The sequence below is a fragment of the Ranitomeya imitator genome, chromosome 3 (assembly GCF_032444005.1).
Source record: "Ranitomeya imitator isolate aRanImi1 chromosome 3, aRanImi1.pri, whole genome shotgun sequence".
In the NCBI taxonomy this organism is placed as follows: Eukaryota; Metazoa; Chordata; class Amphibia; order Anura; family Dendrobatidae; genus Ranitomeya; species Ranitomeya imitator.
In genome coordinates this window covers 352,472,161-352,492,381 of record NC_091284.1, presented here as the reverse complement: position 1 = coordinate 352,492,381, position 20,221 = coordinate 352,472,161, and the positions used below count along the sequence as shown (strand labels likewise).

The following is a 20,221-nucleotide window of genomic DNA, read 5'->3' as shown; positions in this document are numbered from 1 at the left end:
GCTCTGCCCTCAACAGGGCAGACAAAGTACACATGCGCCAGAGCCGCAGCATGAAGACCAGAAGAGGACGTCATGCTATGAAGATGGGAGGCCCCGGATCGCGACGCCCACTGGATTGGACCGCCCGCCCAGGTGAGTATAATCTAACCTCTTTTTCTCATCTTTTAGGATACATCGGGGGCTTATCTACAGCATTACAGAATGCAGTAGATAAGCCCCTGATGCCGGTGGGCTTAGCTCACCCTCGATTTTGAGGATGACAGGTTCCCTTTAATTTCTCTAGTACTTCATTTGGGGACACAGAAACCATGGACATTAGCTGCTGCAACCAAGAGGCTGACCCAATGAAAAAAAAAGGCAGCTCCTCCTCCGCAGGCTAAACCCATCTACTGGCATCAAGCTAACACTATTTTAATTTAGATATTATGGACATTTGGCACTCCTATAAGAAGGGGGTGCTCAAGAAGGGTTTTACTCTGTTACAGCAGGAATACTGAAGAAATTGCACTCCCCAAAAAAATTTGAAAAAATATATTAAATTTTTTTTATTGTAGGGAATCCAAAAGGTTGTAGTAATATATAATGTTTCAGTCCCAAAACATGGACCTTCATTAGACACGGATTGCTGTGAGGTGTATACAAACAGTAATAGTAGCGGAGAAGAAATTTGACCATGGATGCCAGTCTCCTGGGCTGAGGAGCAGTCTTTTTCCAGTTCGCCGTCAAGGGAAGCTGGAACCATCAGGAAGCTTGCCTGCTCGTCCAACAAAGTTCTGATGATCAGAGCCATTCGGCTTTCATTTCACAATTGGCAGGACAAACTTAGATGGTCTCTCTTCATCTCTAATTTAAACGGACAGCGCTACGGATGTGGAATACATCAATTATCACATGAACACGCAGCTGTCTGGCCATGGCTGAAGTCTTCCAGATCCTCCTCTGAGTAGAGCACAGCAAATTTAGCAGTTAACATATCCGGAATAGACAATTGGGCCACCTAAGTTGTAGAGTGCAAACCTTTCCATCTGCAGATGTAGGCCTTGTCAGGAAGCTGCTGCCGATCGCAGTAGGTCAGCCTGCAATTTCAGGACTGCTCCATTTCCTCATTATATCTATCCCACCCGAATGGCCTGCTTTTAGGACATCCCGTGGTTCCTGTGTTATCTCCCGTAACACCCGGGAAAAAGAGGAATTTTAGTATCTACAGTAAAATTACATTCTCGTGTCCTTTATTTGGGGAACTGGCTCCCATCCTGGTTGCCCTGACTGGTGTTTTCTTTACTTTTCTTTCGTAGTGAAGTTCAGTTTTCTCTATTCTCCTTGTGCTTGTTACTACCTGGCATTAGCTAGGTGGATGTAGCCTGCAGAAGAGAAGACCACTTTTCTTTTAACACTAGGACTACTGGACTCGTGACCCCAAATAGAACTACTGAAGTGCAAGTAGTCAAAATGACTATACCAGTAGTCCTAGTGTTAAATCCTTGTGAAGGCAACAGACCACACACATGGATGGATTCTGTGTCCCTCAATTAAGTGTTAAAATCCTCTTCTTTTTTTATACTTATGGTACCACAAACACCCCTCAAACTTCCGGTAGCAAGTTGGCCTTTCAAAACTGGTCTAATGCATGTGTCTTCTATAGATGGGGAAATGTGAAAGCTGCAAGAGACAAGGCAAACTTTGTGAGTCTCTGAAATGGAAAGGGGATATGAAACACTTTTGTAATCTGATGTGTATACTAGTCTTCTGCAATCAGCAAAGCACAGCAGACCCTTCACCAGTCAGTAATACAGGTTAGTATGCAAAGCATAAAGAACTTGATTAACTTATATGTATTACAAATGTTTTATTGGTATACATCATACAGCTGTGTTCTTCCTTAGCTTTTCCCCTAACCTAACACTTCCAAACATACATGACATGAGATATTAACCCCTTCGCACCGCAGCCCTTTTGCGTTTTTGTTTTTAGCTCGCCTTATTTCCAGAGCCATAACTTATTTATTTTTCCGTCAATATGGCCATGTGAGGGCTTGTTTTTTGCGGGACGAGTTGTACTTTTGAACGACATCATTGGTTTTACCATGTCGTGTACTCGAAAACGGGGAAAAAATTCCAAGTGCGGTGAAATTGCAAAAAGAATTGCAATCCCACACTTGTTTTTTGTTCGGCTTTTTTGCTAGGTTCACTAAATGCTAAAACTGACCTGCAATTATGATTCTCCAGGTCATTACGAGTCCATAGACTCCAAACATGTCTAGGTTCTCTTTTATCGCAATGGGCAAAAAAAATTCCAGAATTGTGCCATTTTCCGAGACCCGTAGCGTCTCCATTTTTTGTGATCTCGGGTTAGATGAGGGTTTATATTTTGCGTGCCGAGCTGAGGTTTTTAATGATACCACTTTAGTGCAGACACATTCTTTTGATCTGCCCATTATTGCATTTAATGCAATATTGTGGCGACCAGAAATCGTAATTCTGGCGTATCGAATTTTTTGTCGTTACACCGTTTAGTGATCAGGTTAATCCTTTTTTTTTTTTTTATTGATCGGGAGATTCTGAAAGCGGCGATAACAAATATGTGTTTTTGTTTTTTTTTATTGTTTTATTTTGAATGGGGCGAAAGGGGGGTGATTTGAACTTTTATATTTTTTTTATTTTTCATACTTTTTTTTTTTTTTTTTACTTTTGGCATGCTTCAATAGCTTCCATGGGAGGCTAGAAGCTGCCACTACTCGATCGGCTCTGCTACATAGAGACGATGTTCAGATCGTCTCTATGTAACAGAATGACAGGTGTGCTATGAACGCCGACCACAGGGTGGCACTCATAGCCACCTGTCATGAACAACCATAGAGCAGCGCACCAATGACTCCCGATCACGTGACTCGTATTTCTGGTCCGGCGACCGGAAGCTCCATTTAAACCCCGCTGTCAGAATTTGACAGCGGGGTTTAATTAGTTAATAGGTGCGGATGGCGATTCTGCTCGCGCCTATTTTGGGCACATGTCAGCTGTTCAAAACAGCTGACATGTCCCTGCTTAGAGGTGGGCTTACCGCTGGAGCCCACCTCAAAGCGAGAGATGCGACATGCTCCGTACTAGTATATATAACCTATACATCCAAATATAACATCCATCAGCTAGAATCCATTTTTAATAAAAATAGAAAAGGTACATGTCTACTTCTGTCTACTAACCAATCTATTGTGAGCTATTATTAATAGCCTGGGAACTTTTAGGGCTACTGAGCCCTTTCCCAGAATAGGTAACAACAGCCTCCAGTGGTCGGCTTTCCCTCTGCTGGTTTTCAAAATTATGGGGGACCCATGCCATTTAAAAAACATATATATATATTTAAAACCAGATGTACACAGCGGGTGCTAATACAACTCCCATCATTGTCACCTGGTCTTGCTGATCCCAGGTAACAATGATGACAGTAGTAATCAACGCTGTACACAGGCTGTGACCACTGACTAAAGCGGTCATCATTGTCGTGTGGTCGACAATGATGGGAGTTGTAGTCAGCGGCCTCTGTCTGTGTATAGATCTGACTACATTTATCATCATTGCCGCCCAGTCTCGCTGAGCGCAAGGAGACCAGGCAACAATGATGGCATATGCGTTCAGCATCCGGCACCTGGGAACAGCGCTATTTGTACTTCTTTTCCCAGGTGCCGGAACATGTCACACAGATGACACAGGGGTGTAATCTGTGTGTCATCATTGTGCACATATGCATCACACATTTTGACCATGCTGCGTGAAAAAAAAAAAGCACGTGTTGGTGGGTTTTCTCCTGCACCTCATTGGGGGACACAGACCGTGGGTGTATGCTGCTGACAGTAGGAGTTTGACACTAAGTGATACAAAAAAAAGTGATCTCCCCTGCAGTATACACCCTCCTGCTGGCTCTCAGCTAACCAGTTCTTGCTTAGTGTCTGTAGGAGGCACATGGGTCTGGTTCAGACCCCAACGTTTTTATTTTATTTTTTAATTTTCTGTAAATTTTTATTTTTTAATTAACGGAGTGAAGGGGGCGACGGATCCTTTCAAGGTTTCGATCTCCCCCGAATCATCAACAGGCGAGAACGCGGAGATTTCCTCCCCGTACCCTCTCCTGCGACGTGGGAAGCCATGCCTGAGCTCACTTCAGGGGCGACGGTTCCTTTCATGGTCCTGATCTCCCAACACCAGCAACGGGCGACCACATGGAGTGTCTCCTCCATGTATCCTCTCCTGGAGCCAGGCCTAATGCCGGACAACTGGCCCTGTCCACCCGAGTGCTGAACTCCGTGGATGTACAGAGGCCCCTCTCTATGGCGTCCGAGCAGCCCCCACTGTCCCACCATTGTGAAAGCGGATGGCACAAGGAGGCGGATGGTTCCTCTCCACCTCCCTAACAAAGGGATGGTGGATTGAGGTTTATCCCTGCACCATTCACGCTGCACAGAACAGCGCTGAAACCCACATCCGTGGCGGCTCCATGCCGGGACGCGCACCGATGGTGAGTGGATCCATCTTCAGTGGGATATCCACATGCTGACAGGCAGCCTCAGCCACTTCCCTGTGGCCCACCTCTCTGAGGTAACGCTCCGGCCGGCTGATGTGTAGGCCACATCCCGCCCACCTTTTCTGGCGCTTCTTCCCTGGCACGGGAGCGCTCGCTTCCCTCGACAAGGCTGGTATTGCTCACGCCGGTTGCAGAAATTTAGGCCCCGGCTTGGGCCTATTCATGGAAGTCATGAGGCTCCGCCCACATAGCATATGTGGCTCCGCCCCCCAAATTGGCGCCTCTCGCTCTCTGCAAGACTTTACCACCTCTGCAATTCCCGGTGGCCAGCTTGGTCCACCCTGCCAGCACACACAGGGGCTTTGATTTTGCATTAAAGGGGCACAACGACTCTGCAACCGAGTAAGGAAGTACTGCATAAGGGTACATGACTTAGTCTTAAAGACACATGACCAGTATTCCCTGGTCTTAAAGGCTCAGGACCAGTTTTCCTGGTCTTAAAGGCACAGGATCGGTATTCCTGGTCTTAAAGGCACATTACCAATATTCCCTGGTCTTAAAGGCACATGACCAGTATTCTCTAGTCTTAAAGGCACAGGACCAGTATTCCTAGTCTTAAAGGCACATGACCAGTATTCCCTGGTCTTAAAGGCACAGGACCAGTATTCCTGGTCTTAAAGACACATGACCAGTATTCCCTTGTTTTAAAGGCACAAGACCAGTATTCCTAGTCTTAAAGGCACAGGACCAGTATTCCTAGTCTTAAAGGCACCAGACCAGTATTCCTGGTCTTAAAGGCACATGACCAGTATTCCCTGGTCTTAAAGGCACATGACCAGTATTCCCTGGTCTTAAGGACACATGACCAATATTCCCTGGTCTTAAGGACACATGACCAGTATTCCCTGGTCTTAAGGGCACATAGCCAATATTCCCTTGTCTTAACCCCTTAATGACCGCCAATACGTCTTTTAACTGACCTGAGATATAAGAGAATAGCATCTCCATACAGGTGACAATCCAGCATCTGTTGGTTGTACACTATAGCTGACAACTTGCTGTATCAGCCACGATCAGTATTTGCACCTTCTAAATCTGTTTAACCCCTTAGATGCTGCTGTCAATAGTGACTACATCATTATAAATGGTTAACAGAGTGTGGGGGCTTCTTCTTTATCCCAATTGGTGCCCTCAGATCATGATTTTGTTGTCCTGATGTTTGCGATGGCAATTCATGACCAAATAGCGGCCTTAGAGTCTGACGGCTATAGTAATCTGTTTAGAAGTTAGCAACATTTAGGTGGTAAAAATACACATTTTCATTTCTGTCATGCCACTTTGCATTAATTCCTGTAAAGCACCTGAAGGGTTAATAAACTACCTGACTGCAGTTTTCAATATGTTTAGGGGTGCTGTTTTTAAAATGGTATCACGTTTGGGGGTTTCCCAATATATGGGATCCCTAAAGTCACTTCAAACATGGATAAGTCCCTAAAAAAATAAATGTGGTAAATTTCTTTGAAAAAATGAAAAATTGCTGCTACATTTTTAAACCTCCTAAAATGCTAACAAAAGAAAATAACATTTTACAAATGGTGCTGATGTAAAGCAGACATGTGGGAAATGTTATTTATTAATGGTTTGCTGTTGTATGACTATCTGGATTAAAGGGATAATCATTCAAATTTAGAAAATTGCTAATTTTTTAACATTTTTCTCAAATTTTTTATATTTTTTATAAATAAACACAAAAAATGTTGAACTAAATTTACCATTATCATAAAGTATAATGTGTCACGAAAAAACAATCTCAAAATCACTGGGATTTTTTGAAGCGTTGCAGAGTTATTACCACATAAAGTGACACTGGTCAGATTTCAAAAATTTGGCTCGGTCACTAAGGGGTTAAAGGCACATGACCAGTCCGAAGCCGGTCACGCTAAATGAACTAGTACCTAGTTCCCTGAGTAGGCTTCGTCACTGCCTCAACCCACGGATTCTCTGACAAGACATTGAATCCTTCTGTGAACCCTCTGTGGCTCGGAGTGCTTGCAGGACCAATATAGATGTCCCTTTCCTTCATGCGAGCCGTCGGCTAGCAGGAGCCACAAGTTTTCTAGAAACGTACAGGTGTCTAGAAACGTACACGCGCCTAGAAAACGGAAGTTTCATTTTTTGATCCCTCACCAATGATTTGCTGAGAACAAGTCTCTGAATATGGATTGGATATTGCCTTTGTTCTGGACTCACCAGAACTTCAGAAAAGGATGGATTCGCCTATTTATATCATCAACCAATCTCTGTAGATTGACGAGGACTCCGGTTCTACTCTAGATCACGCAGCGTCCCTCATGAGGAAACAAAACTCCCTCGCAGAGCATTTGCCATTCACCCGGACAGGTAGCGTCCAGATAAGCGATCCACTGGACAGAAACCTCTGCAAGCGCGGTATCCTTTTTTCATCCAATATGCAAACACGCGGGGTGTCCACTCCACGTATACCCACCTCAGACGTGAGATGCCATGCTTGGTCTGATTCTTAAGGGCGACGGGTCCTTTTAAAGGGCACCGATCTCCCACACCATCGATAAACGAGCACATGGAGTGTCGCCTCCATGTATCCTCATCTACAGCCAGGCCTAACGCCAGACAACCAACCCTGTCCACCCAGGGACCTTAACTCTGTGGATGTACAGAGGCTCCCTTTTTGGCGTCCAAACACACCCTCTGCATCTCCACTATTTTGCAGATGATGCAAGAAGGCGGACGATCCCTCTCCACTTCCCTGTTAAGAGGATGGTGGATCGAGGGTTCGTCATTTTATCTCCACACCGACAAAGAGAGCGGCGATAGTAAGAGACGTTTTTTCCTAACCTTCTGCATGCAGCTGTGCATTCTGCCACTTGGCATATTAACCGGGTAGAATGTCCTCTGGTATACATTCCAGTATCCCTGCCCGATGGGTCATCAATTAAAAATACAATGGACTGTGTCAGATAGCAAATCTAGTTTGTTCCGTCTTGCGGCCTCCAGTTCAGCGCTCTACCCTTCCTTAGCCACCGCATCTGTTGCTAGAGCAGTGGTCTCTTGGTCAGAGACCTTAACTGTTTTGATTTCCTATAGACTTAACCAGCAGTGGATCAGTTGTCCTGGACGGTCTAGAGCTAAGGGATCTTGGTTCCAAAATGGGAACCGAAAAGTAAGACTGACCCTGAACCTCAAACTTCTTCCCCCTTCTTCGGATGGAATTCCTCCGCTCAGCCATTACTTCAATGGAAAACGGTGGATTTTCTGGCATCCATCGACATTCGGGATGCTAACCTTCACATTCCTATGTTTTCCCGTCTTCAAAAATTCCTTCGCTTTCCCTTTCACGAACAGAATTTTCAAATCACGACCTTGTCCTTCGGGCTTGCTACCGCACCCAGAGTGTTCGCAAGGGTTATGGCGGCTGTCACGTTCCTCTTGCACCCTAGAGGCGTGGTCGTCCTACCCTATCTGGTCGACTTTCTAGCCGCGCTTCCAGCCCTGCGCTGAGTCGTCTATATCTCTTGCTATACCCTCTCTCTCCTGGGCTAGCAGCTAAACTTAGACAAGTTTTTTTTCCTCTTTTCCAGCCCAGCAGATATCCTTTTTTGAGGATGATCCTGGAATCTTCCATAAGGTTGGTGATTCTCCCTTGAGACAAGGCCGTGGCCCTGCAACAGGGAGCTTGCGCACTTGTTCACTCATCCCCTCATTCCATTCGATTTGCTAGGAGGGTTCTGAGGAAAATTGGTGACAATGGAAGCGGTTTCCTTCGCTCTTATTTTCTGCAGGTCAATCAGGCTTTCAGACGGTAGTCTCTGAGCTCCTTCCTCATCCAGGGTAGATCCTTTCTCCCGATTCAATGGTTATTAGTGACTACGGATGCCAGTCCTCTTCTCCTGATCATTGTTCTGGGGATCCGAACGTTACTGCTAGTTCTACAGCAGGTCCACTGCCTTCTGGCGGGTCACCCCATCCGATTCAATTGGACAATCCCACGTCTGTGCCATACGTCAATCATCTAGCAGGTACACACGGTCAGTTGTCATGGCCGAGGTACCTCACATTCTCTGTTGGGCCACAATCTATCATTCGGTGATCTCGGCACTCGAGATCACTACACATCTCAGGAGTAGAACTCTGGCTTCCATCAGATCTGTCTTTGGAGCACTCGAGATGTAGGTCGGATGGCATCCAGACTGAACGCCAATGTACTCTACGTTCATGGTTCGGCCTCCAGATCCAAAAGCCATCGCAGTGCATGCTCTGGTTCTTGCATGGTACCAGTTTCCATAACCCCTCTTCCACTACTTCCTAGATCTTTTCGGACGCAGGAAGGGCCCTAGTAATCCTGGGAGATCCGCACTGACCATGTCAGTTTTTCTCGTTTGCTGAACTAGTATTTTTCCGTCTTATTGCAACAAAACTGCAGTTATGGACTTCCTCGCAGGGAGTCTTCACATGTGGTTCTTGCCTATCGCATACCGTTAGATCTTTGGGACCTTAATGGTCCTGGGAGTTTTACAGTAGACTCCTTTTGATCCGGACAGACTTTATTATCAGGAAAGGTCGCCCTGTTTTCTCTGCGATCTCCTCATCCTGACGAGTCTTCGGAGCTAGCCGCTCTGTTCTTTCAGACTTTTTTCCCTTATTACCATCAAGGCAAGGTTGCCCTCAGGCCATCCCCGTCCCTTGTTACCAAGGTGGTATTGTATTACCACGGTTATGAGGCCGTCGTTCTTCCCTCATCTCTTTCGGCACCAGACCACAAAACGGAATGAGTTCCCCATATTCTGGACGTGGTAAGTGCTCTGAGTAGGTACGTCTCGAGGACGGCGTCCTTCTGAAAGTTGGACACTTTATTTGGGCTACCTCACGGTAAGAAGACTGCTTCCTCACAGTTACAGGAAGGGTTTAGCAGTTTAATCGGCTATGTTAGCTTGGTGGTTTTGTTACACCATCCAGGAGTCCTTCTGTGTTAGATGTCAGCCTATCTCCCTGTCTATCGAGGTTTCTTGGGTTCTAGGCACCAGGCGTCAGCCAAGCACTACACCTACAAGCTTGCGAGTTCGTCCAGTCCGCATGCATTCTTGAAGCACTATAATTCCCAGACTTCCACAGGTGTGAGTCTGGGCAGGCGGACTCTGCAGGCTGTGGTGGCGCACTTATAAGTAGCAGTTTCACAAGGCCTGATCTGATGTTGTCCCCACCCTGGGACTGCTTTGGGACGTTCCACGGTCTGTGTCCCCCAATGAGGCGAAGGAGAAATAGGGATTTTTGTGTACTCACCGTAAAATCCTTTTCTCCGAGCCATTCATTGGGGGACACCGCTCCCACCCTATTATTAGCTTGTGCTTGTTTTATAATTTGACATGCTATACTCTCATATATAATGTGACATGCTATACGGTCATATATTTTATTGATCTCCTACTGATTTTGCATCGAACTGGTTAGCTGAGAGCCAGCAGGAGGGTGTATACTGCAGGGGAGGAGCTAACTTTCTTTGTATCACTTAGTGTCAGCCTCCTAGTGGCAGCAGCATACGCCCACGGTCTGTGTCCCCCAATTAATGGCTTGGAGAAAAGAATTTTACGCTGAGTACACAAAAATCCCTATTTTCACATGTATACACGGTACATGTGAAAAACCTGATGTGCGCACTACCATTGAATACAATGGGTGTGCAGTGTCCATATTTGAGGTTCTTAAAAAAAACGGACTGCATACTACCATTAAAAACTGAAGTGTGATGGGGGCCTTATGTGCATAATTTCATGCATACAAGGTATAAACCTATCTGCAGTGCTAAAAAGCATTGTATGTGCACTGTAGCAGGAATCTTTTATATGGAACATATTTACTGAGGACCTCCCGCAGTGTAAGTCTGTAATAGCTGCAGTAGTAATCACCTCTGCACATGTCATTGCAGCGAATTATGCACTTACATCCACAGCATACTTTTTTCATTAGATTTTCCAAAATCTCATGCATTTTGCTGTCATATTAAATATATTCATAGTTTTGATGCCTTCAGTGTGAATGTACAATTTTCATAGTCATGAAAATACAGAAAAATCTTTAAATGAGAAGGTGTGTCCAAACTTTTGGTCTGTACTGTATATATATATATATATATATATATATATATATATATATATATATATATATATATATATATATATATATATATATATATATATATTGTCTTATGTGAATTTCCCAAAGATAACAAAATCACTTGCAAAGTGGAATGTAGCCGGACCAGTGAGGAGAACGTTATATGGGTCACAGGATTGCTTACTTTCTCAACTGTCCCTCTTTTTTTCTTTGAAATTCGTCTTTCATTTTAATTGGCCTTCCAAGTACTGTACTGCATTACTGCACTTAAAACCTGACATGATGAGTAAGATGGAGCACAAGTATAAGGCTGATGGTGTGTTATTTGTTGTTTCTGATTATATTTGGACAAATCTGAAAACCTGCGAATTCCCAGAATACTGTAATGTGTTTTGTTTTTCTTTTTTTTTTTTTTTTACAAATGCTTCTCAGTGTATTTTTGTGATGGAATATTGTAATATGGTCACGCTTTCCTACTTCTAGCATCCAATGTCCCCATGGTCCAAGCAGTCCCAGCTTCCACTGGCTCCTCTGGAGCCAAGGATTCCACTCCAGTTATTGCCAATGTAGTGTCCCTTGCAAGTGCCCCTGCAACTCAACCCACTGCAAACTCCAATAATGTCTTACAAGGTAAGTGCCCATTATCTTGTACTTGCAGATCACTCCTTGGTATAGTGTAACACATTTTACAGGTTAGGTGTGATCTGTAGAATGAATCCAGTTCCCAAATAGTAGGCATACAATTCTGATTTCCAAGGTCTAACAGTGTTGTTATCATTTCAATGTTTAGGTGCTGTCCCAACAGTAACACCAAAAATAATTGGAGATGTAAGTTTTATAACCAGCTATTTACGTATCTATCGTGGAGTCATATGTTTGTTTTTTTTTCTTATGTAAGTTGCATATTTTGCTTTTGTTCATCATTAACCTTCTCAAATTTTTGGGGGTCTTCTAGGCAAGTACTCAGACAGATGCCCTGAAACTTCCTGCTTCACAGCCCCCACGTCTCCTGAAAAATAAGGCCCTGCTCTGCAAACCAATTACACAAACCAAGGCAACCTCGTGCAAACCTCACACTCAGCACAAGGAGTGTCAGACGGGTATGTTTATGTTGTTGGGGCTCTTTGATCAGTCGTGAAGTCCATGTTTGCAATTTGAAATGTTCGACTTTTTTCCATATGGCTTATTAGTGCACAGTGATGTAATACATGGGTCTCGCACAGCTACAACATGTCCAATAATTTTAATGTTCACTGTGTAATGGGTCTGTTTCCCTGTAGCAAAAAAGAGTAGCTGAATTCCTTACTAGTAATAGCTGTAAATAAGACAATTATCTAGGGTCTTTATATCTGAAAATGGGTAGTCTGGAGTAGGCCTCTCGTTTAGTTTATACAGATGGGTAACATATAACACATGGGTAACATACATTGTAGCTTTTATATAAGCATCACAAATTGGCTTCAATTTTTCATGCTTGCAAAGGATTTTGGGAAGGTTTGTACTCGTTTCTGAGCATAATTCGTGTATACATTTTTTTTTTATCTATAGAAGATGATGGGAAGCCACAGATCCTGGTGCTTCCTGTACCAGTGCCAGTGTTTATTCCTATTCCCATGCACTTGTATACTCAGTTTGCCCCAGTTCCACTAAGTTTACCATTCCCGGTAAGTTTTTAGTCTTTGGTACGTTAAAGGGGTTGTTTGCTTTTTGATAACAATTCATAATGCTAAGACACAATAAAATCCAGTATACAGTTTACTCACCTTCCTTACGCGCTTACTCTGTTGGCCATCAGTGATTGGCTCAGTGGTCACGAGCACATTCAGACTGAACAGCAATGGCAGGTGACCAGGGCAGCTTTGTTAGTGGGGTGCTGGGGAATGATGAGGTAACCATACTTTATTTTATTGTGTCACACGGATGGACAACTCGTTCAATGCAAGGTAGTATGCTCAGTGAGTGATTTTACACTCATGCTTTTCTTTTTAAATATAAAGGTGCCTGTCCCAATGCTGATTCCCACCACTCTTGATAATGCTGACAAGATTATAGATGCAATTGAGGACCTCAAAGAAAAAGTCCCATCCGATCCCTTTGAGGCAGATATACTTCAAATGGCAGAAATGATTGCTGAAGATGAGGAAAAGGAGAAAACGTTATCTCACGGAGGTCAGTAGAGGCAGCAGTAAAATTTCTCTTGCAAATGGTAAACTTTTTATTATTGGAAACTTCATTCATTTTGGAGTTGTAACTGGAAACATTTTTTTTTTCTTCTTCCATTAATGTTTCACTGATAGTTCTCCAATTTACTAATCGGTTTCATGAGGTAGACAGTTGATGCAATGGTTACTTTTTATGGTCAAAGCAAAACATGGTGTCTCTCAAGTTCGCTAAATGTTCACAATAGAGGGTGGGATTCATTAGAAATGTATTTTTTACATTCATTTTCCACTTCACCTGGTGCAATAAACCCGCTGTGTTTCATTTGACTTTTTAAAGCTGTTTTGGAGCCATGTTAAAACTGGCAGGGTACCTGTCCAATATATGATCCCCAGGATAAATACTGGCATGGTGCATTGCTAGATCCTGTGTTGTACCACTCATTAGAAGACTGGAGCTATACAAATAATTTCTGTCCCCTCAGGAGAGCCTGGTAGCCCCTGTAACCAACTTTCCTCCGATTTTTTTTAACCTTTTTATTGAAAAATACCTCAGAATAAACAGAGTATACATTAACAGGAGGATATGCATCAGATTATCCTATCAATGTTAACAGATATCAATACAGGATACTATTACAAATATTACATCATATTTTAATTAGTATATTTCGTTGTAGCATATTACAATATTTTAACCCCTTCATGACCTTGGGATTTTTCGTTTTTCCGTGTTCGTTTTTCACTCCCCTCCTTCCCAGAGCCATAACTTTTTTATTTTTCCGTCAATTTGGCCATGTGAGGGCTTATTTTTTGCGGGACGAGTTGTACTTTTGAACGACATCATTGGTTTTAGCATGTCGTGTACTAGAAAACGGGAAAAAAAATTCCAAGTGCGGTGAAATTGCAAAAAAAGTGCAATTCCGTACTTGTTTTTTGTTTGGCTTTTTTGCTAGGTTCACTAAATGCTAAAAGTGACCTGACATTATGATTCTCCAGGTCATTACGAGTTCATAGACACCTAACATGTCTAGGTTATTTTTTACCTAAGTGGTGAAAAAAAATTCCAAACTTTGCTAAAAAAAAAATTGCGCCATTTTCCGATACTCGTAGCGTCTCCATTTTTCATGATCTGGGGTCGGTTGAGGGCTTATTTTTTGCGTGCCGAGATGACGTTTTTAATGATAGCATTTTGGTGCAGATACGTTCTTTTGATCGCCCGTTATTGCATTTTAATGCAATGTCACAGCGACCAAAAAAACGTAATTCTGGCGTTTCGAATTTTTTTCTCTCTACGCTGTTTAGCGATCAGGTTAATGCTTTTTTTTAATTGATATATCGGGCGATTCTGAGCGCGGCGATACCAAATACGTGTAGATTTGATTTTTTTTTCATTGGTTTATTTTGATTGGGGCGAAAGGGGGGTGATTTAAACTTTTTTTTTTTTTTTTTTTTTTTTTTTCACTTTTTTTTTTTTTAATTTTTTTTTTTTTTTTTTACGTTTGCCATGCTTCAATAGCCTCCATGGGAGGCTAGAAGCTGGCATAGCACGATCGCCTCTGCTACATAGCAGCGATCTGCTGTTCGCTGCTATGTAGCTGAAAATCTGGTGTGCTGTGAGCGCCAACCACAGGGTGGCGCTCACAGCTACCGGCGATCAGTAACCATAGAGGTCTCAAGGACCTCTATGGTTACAAAGGAGAAGCATCGCCGACCCCGATCATGTGACGGGGGTCGGCGATGACGTCATTTCCGGCCGCCCGGCCGGATGCGGTAGTTAAATGCCGCTGTCTGCGTTTGACAGCGGCATTTAACTAGTTAATAGGCGCGGGCAGATCGCGATTCTGCTCGCGCCTATTACGGGCACATGTCAGCTGTTTTGAACAGCTGACATGTCCCGGCTTTGGTGCGGGCTCACCGCCGGAGCCCGCATCAAAGCGAGGCTTCTGACCTCAGACGTACTATCCCGTCTAAGGTCAGAAAGGGGTTAATGTATAGCTATATTTTAAACAAAACAATTGGGGCAAGTAGAACACTGCACTCATCCATTTGTTAGGACAATAAGCAATTTGTCAAACTTAAGAACTTGATGATTTATAGGCTAGCAATGGCAATACACTCGTTGGTTCTTTGGTATCAGGAATCTTCTCTCATGCTGTTGAAAACCTGGAATCCTTGAGGGTACATAGCGTGAAATTGAGGAAGCTAAAACATTGGGAGATAATTGCGTCAGAGGTGAATCACACCACTTCTCCCAGATTTTATTGAATTTTTGGGGACATCCTCTATACGTAAATACTATATTCCCATACGGTATTATATTATTTACTCATTTTTTCCATTGACAACAGAAGGAGCCCATCCCCCCATCCATCTCAATGTTATCACTTTCCTGGCAAGAACAGATTCTCACAAATGAGAATTCTATCATAATGTAACCAAATTTCCTCATCCAAAATTCCCAACACACATCGTTTCGGCACACAATCAATCGGTGCCCCAATTATTCTTGATAATGTAGCAACCACTTCACCCCAATATCTCCTCATGACTACACAGTTCCAGATAAGATGCCAAAAATCCGCCCCCAATTCCCCACATCTGTGACAACCATCAGAGGATAATCTACCAAACCTATACAGTTTGGATGGGGTTAGGTAAGATTGATGCAAAATAAATAATTGTATTAATTTATTATTTGCATCAATTATTATTTATTATTTGATACCATTGTGTGGGCTTCTAAAGCATCACTCCAGTGTTCTTCTGTGAATGAGGGTATCAATTGTCGCCATTTGTGTTTTACAGGAAGCTGAGTGGATGCAATTTTTTAATTATGTAGAAAAGTATATAGGGTGGAAATTACACCCATAGGGCCTTTGGTAATGAGTACACCTATTAGCGGGTATCTCAGGATCTGCATTCTAGGATGTGGGAGCTGGTGTGTAATAGCATGGCTCATTTGCAGATATCTATATAAATCACTGTGTGGAACTTCATATTTTATATGTGCTTGGTCAAATGATAACAGTACTTCATTTTCAAATACCTTGTCCAGTGTTGTTCCGTATTGCTTCCAAAATATAAGCTCTTGTAATATAACTGAGTCTTACCCACTTGCTCAGTGAATTTAAAAATTTGTTTACTTTCATTCCATATCCGGATTGCAAGTTTATGAACAAATAGCAATCCCTCTGGTGGTTTATAGGATCCCTCCAATATTGCCCATATTGAAATCCCATTCAAAAATTGCTAAATATGTGCCTCTGCATATCATCCCTCAACCAATTTTTTTTTCTCCAGATCAAGGCAGTACTTACAGTGGAGACCTAGAATCTGAAGCTGTATCTACTCCACATAGTTGGGAAGATGAATTAAACCACTACACCCTTAAATCCAACAACGTGCAAGAGCCAGACACAGAAATCCGGCCGCTTTCAAGAGTGGGAACTGAACAAGATCTGGAATTAGACTTCCCAACAGGTTGGTCATTTTATCAATATTGATCAATTAGAAATATTGGTTTAAATGGTATAAAGTACCAGTCAAAAGGTTGGACTAACTTGTTCTTACTGGAATGTGGACAGCAAAACCATCAAGCAATGCAAATAGAAAGGAGTGAAGAGAAACCTGTGAAACAAACCAGATTATGTATTACACCACAAGTTCCTCCGTTTTATTTTGATGACCTCTTTACACCCTCTTGGCATATTATACACACACTTGGCATTTTATCAACTAGCCTCATCAGGTTGATTTGTGAAATGGCTTCTAATGAACAGGTATACCTCATCAAGTGTTCATTTGTGGAATTTCCTGGATTCAGAAAGTGCCGACCTTCAGGTGTGTTTTGCTGAGACAGTTTTGTACCCAGTTCAATACAGTACCTAGTTGATTGGTTTACCAAAGTTGAGGAATAGGATTCAGCAAAGAAAAATGACAGTCCATCACTTTTTTTTTTCATTAGTTTTATTTAACATGTTTCGAAAATCAAAATCCAGAAAATTCCTAAAACCTTGTAGGTATCCTCAAATGCAGTCACAACAACATTCAATTGCTATGGGGAACCTGGCTGTCATGAGGACTGCCCCAGGAATGGAAGGCCAAGAAATATCTGAGGATAAGTTCATGAAAGCTACCAGACTTAGAAACTGCAAATTAACAACTCCTCTCATAACCGCTTTCATAAATAATGCATAGACTTCCAAGTACAGAAAAAAAGATATACTCAGCTCACCCTTCACGTGAATTTCCTTATGAGTCCAGGAAATCTTGAGCACGGATTTGCGTCACTGCCAGACGCCTAGAGATGCACATGTGGAAAAAAGGGGGAACCAGCTCCAAGAGATAAAATCACTTTAAGGCCGGCGTCACACACAGCGTAAAACAATACGGTCCGTATATTACGGCTGTAATACGCTGAAAAGTCCCGAAAATAGTGGTCCGTAGCTCCTCCGTAGGCAGGGTGTGTCAGCGTTTTTTGCGCATGGCATCCTCCGTATGTAATCCGTATGGCATCCGTACTGCGTGGTCAGTAGACACATATATGTATATATATTAATATTTTTTCCAGCGCTATACAGCTTGAAAGCCGGTAATTCAATTACCGGCTTTTTCTTTCTCCTTCCTAAACCCGACATGATTTGAGACATGGTTTACATACAGTAAACCATCTCATATCCCCATTTTTTTTGCATATTCCACACTACTGATGATAGTAGTGTGTATATGCAAAATTTGGCCGTTCTAGCTATTAAATTAAAGGGTTAAATGGCGGAAAAAATTGGCGTGGGCTCCCGCGCAATTTTCTCCGCCAGAGTAGTAAAGCTAGAGACTGAGGGCAGATATTAATATCCTGGAGAGGGTCCATGGTTATTGCCCCCCCCCCCCCCCCCCTGGCTAAAAACACCTGCCCCCAGCCACCCCAGAAAAGGCACATCTGGCTTGAGAAAGGATTTGATATCCGAAACGTTGCCACGCCGGCCAGGCAATAAAGTCCACATTCTTTATTATTTGGTGCTGCTTTTCTTTTTTTCTTATATTGTTTGAGGATATATATATATATATATATATATATATATATATATATATATACCTATTCTATGTGTACACATTTATTCTACCTATTGGACTGTACACCGCACTGAATTACCGGCTTTTCTCTCTAACACCGCTGCGTATTTCTCGCAAGTCACACTGCTTGTCCGTGTGTAATCCGTATTTTTCACGCTTCCATAGACTTTCATTGGCGTATTTCTTGCGCAGTACGGTGACAAACGCAGCATGCTGCGATTTTGTACGGCCGTAGAAAGCCGTCTAATACTGATCAGTTTAATACGGCAGATAGGAGCAGGGGCATAGAGAATAATTGTGTCGTATGTTTTGCGAGTTTTACGGACGTAGTTTCTGCGCTCTTACGTCCGTAAAACTCGCAAGTGTGACGGCGGCCTAATAGTATTCATTTAAGATAGAAATAGTCGATGAGACATACAAAAACCGGATATACCGGAAGGAGAGTGCCTGTGCAAACTGTACACGTTTCGGACACACAAGTGCTCTTAGTCTAAGACTAAGTTTTTGTATGTCTTATTGCCTAATTCTAATTTAAATGAATACTATTAAAGTTAAATGATTATCTCTTGGAGCTGGATCCCCCTTTTTTCTACATGTGCATAGACTTCAAGTAGCTGACTCATTTCTACATTAGCAGTCCATAGGAAATTGCAAGAAGCTGGACTAAGTTATGGTTGAATTGCTGCAAAGAAGCCTCTACTGAGGAAAGCAGACAAGAAGAGACTTGTTTGGGCCAAGCGACACAATGACTGGACATTAGATTTGTGGAAACCTGAACTCAGGTCTTAAGTGAAGCCTGTCCCCAGAAATATTGCTATTAACCTGCAGGTATGGGGTTAATCTGCAGTTTAATATTAACCTGCCCAGCGCCCGCATTTAAGGAACGCTGCTGGGAGAAAATGAACTTTATTCCCCACTGCAGCGTTCCAGTTTCAGCAGTTGCGGGGGCTGCGCCGGCGCGGGTTCAGTAAAGGCGGGTGCTGTAACAGTGTCCTCGGCCCTCACTGACAACCAGCCCCAATGCAGAGCCAATGTTAGTCAGAGCTGGGGGCATGGTTACAGCCACCACTCTCTATATACTCCGAGCCGTGGCTGAGCCTAAGCTGCTGCCACCCTGTGCTTGAAACTGGAGCGCTGACAGGGGGAATACAGTTAATTTTCTCATGGCAGCATTCGGGTAAGTGTGGGCGCCGGGGTAGTTAATTACATTAGAGATTTTGCTATAAATCGTCATATCTTTGTGAGACACAAGGTGAGCGAATGGTTTCTACATGTGTGATGTCTTCCGTGCAGCATAGAGGGGGAAAGGTAATGATACTTTGCTGGTGACACCATTGGTGATGTATTCCAAATTCAAGGAACACTTACACAGCATGACTACAACATCATTCTACAATAACATGCCATCACATCTATTTTTAACTTAGCTTAACGTAGTGGGACCATCATTTTTGTTGCAGCAACACATGACCCAAGATACACCTCCAGGATATGTAAGGACTATGTGACCAAGAATGAGAGGGGATGGTTTGATGCCTCAAATGATGTAGTCTACATAATCACCCAACCTCAACAAAATTGAGATGGTTTGCGATGAGGTGGACCTCAGAGTGAAGGCAAAACAGCCAACAAGTGTTCAGCAATTCTGGGAGCACCTTCCATTCCATGTGACTACCTGATGAATCTGTTTACCAGAATGTTAAGGGAGTGTAAAGTTGTCATCAGAGTAAAAGGAATGGAATGGGATTTTGAGGAATTTGAGGTTTAACACTTTTTCTGATTTTGATTTACTTGTGTTTTTTTACTCTTTTTTTTTTTTTTTCCCCTGTGTTCCTTTGAGGTTTGCTGCCTTCAATCTTTCTCTACAATGTGCACATTCAAATAAGAGCAAAGAAAACAATTATATGAACACTGGTTTTTATTTTGACCAGTACTATAAATATAACCTATCTGCATAGAACAACTATGTCATACAAATCAATAAATGTAGCAAATTGTTCATCAAAACAGTGTCACAAACCTTGGAAACATGACACTTTAGTGTTGAGTGTCTGCAAGTGTTCAGATATTAGAGTAAATTTGTTTGGGATATTACAGAAGATCATGTAATAACTTGCACTTTTACCTATCATAGAAGCATTTGACCCATTAAGTAAAGGTTCAAGTTTCTTTGGTCGGGCACGAGGAAGGCGAAAACACCGTGATGGGTTCCCACAGCCTAAACGCCGGGTGAGTCATTGTTATTTAAAGTTAGTGGTACAAGAAAATGTTATGTTTTTTTTTCTTCTAAACTGTCCATATAATACTCATTGTGCTAGCGCTGGAGA

At 42.7% G+C, this 20,221-nt stretch overlaps 1 protein-coding gene across 1 annotated transcript in view; it reads left to right on the top strand.

Moving 5' to 3' along the window:
• The window catches only part of ZMYM4 (zinc finger MYM-type containing 4), a 155,964-nt gene that overhangs the window by 116,582 nt on the left and 19,161 nt on the right, over positions 1-20,221 (top strand). Inside the window, exons 14-21 of the mRNA XM_069756826.1 lie at positions 1,643-1,793; positions 11,146-11,292; positions 11,453-11,490; positions 11,618-11,762; positions 12,211-12,326; positions 12,660-12,831; positions 16,125-16,304; positions 20,029-20,123. Of these exons, the coding sequence (XP_069612927.1) occupies positions 1,643-1,793; positions 11,146-11,292; positions 11,453-11,490; positions 11,618-11,762; positions 12,211-12,326; positions 12,660-12,831; positions 16,125-16,304; positions 20,029-20,123 (1,044 nt within the window). The remainder of the gene's footprint in view (positions 1-1,642; positions 1,794-11,145; positions 11,293-11,452; positions 11,491-11,617; positions 11,763-12,210; positions 12,327-12,659; positions 12,832-16,124; positions 16,305-20,028; positions 20,124-20,221) is intronic.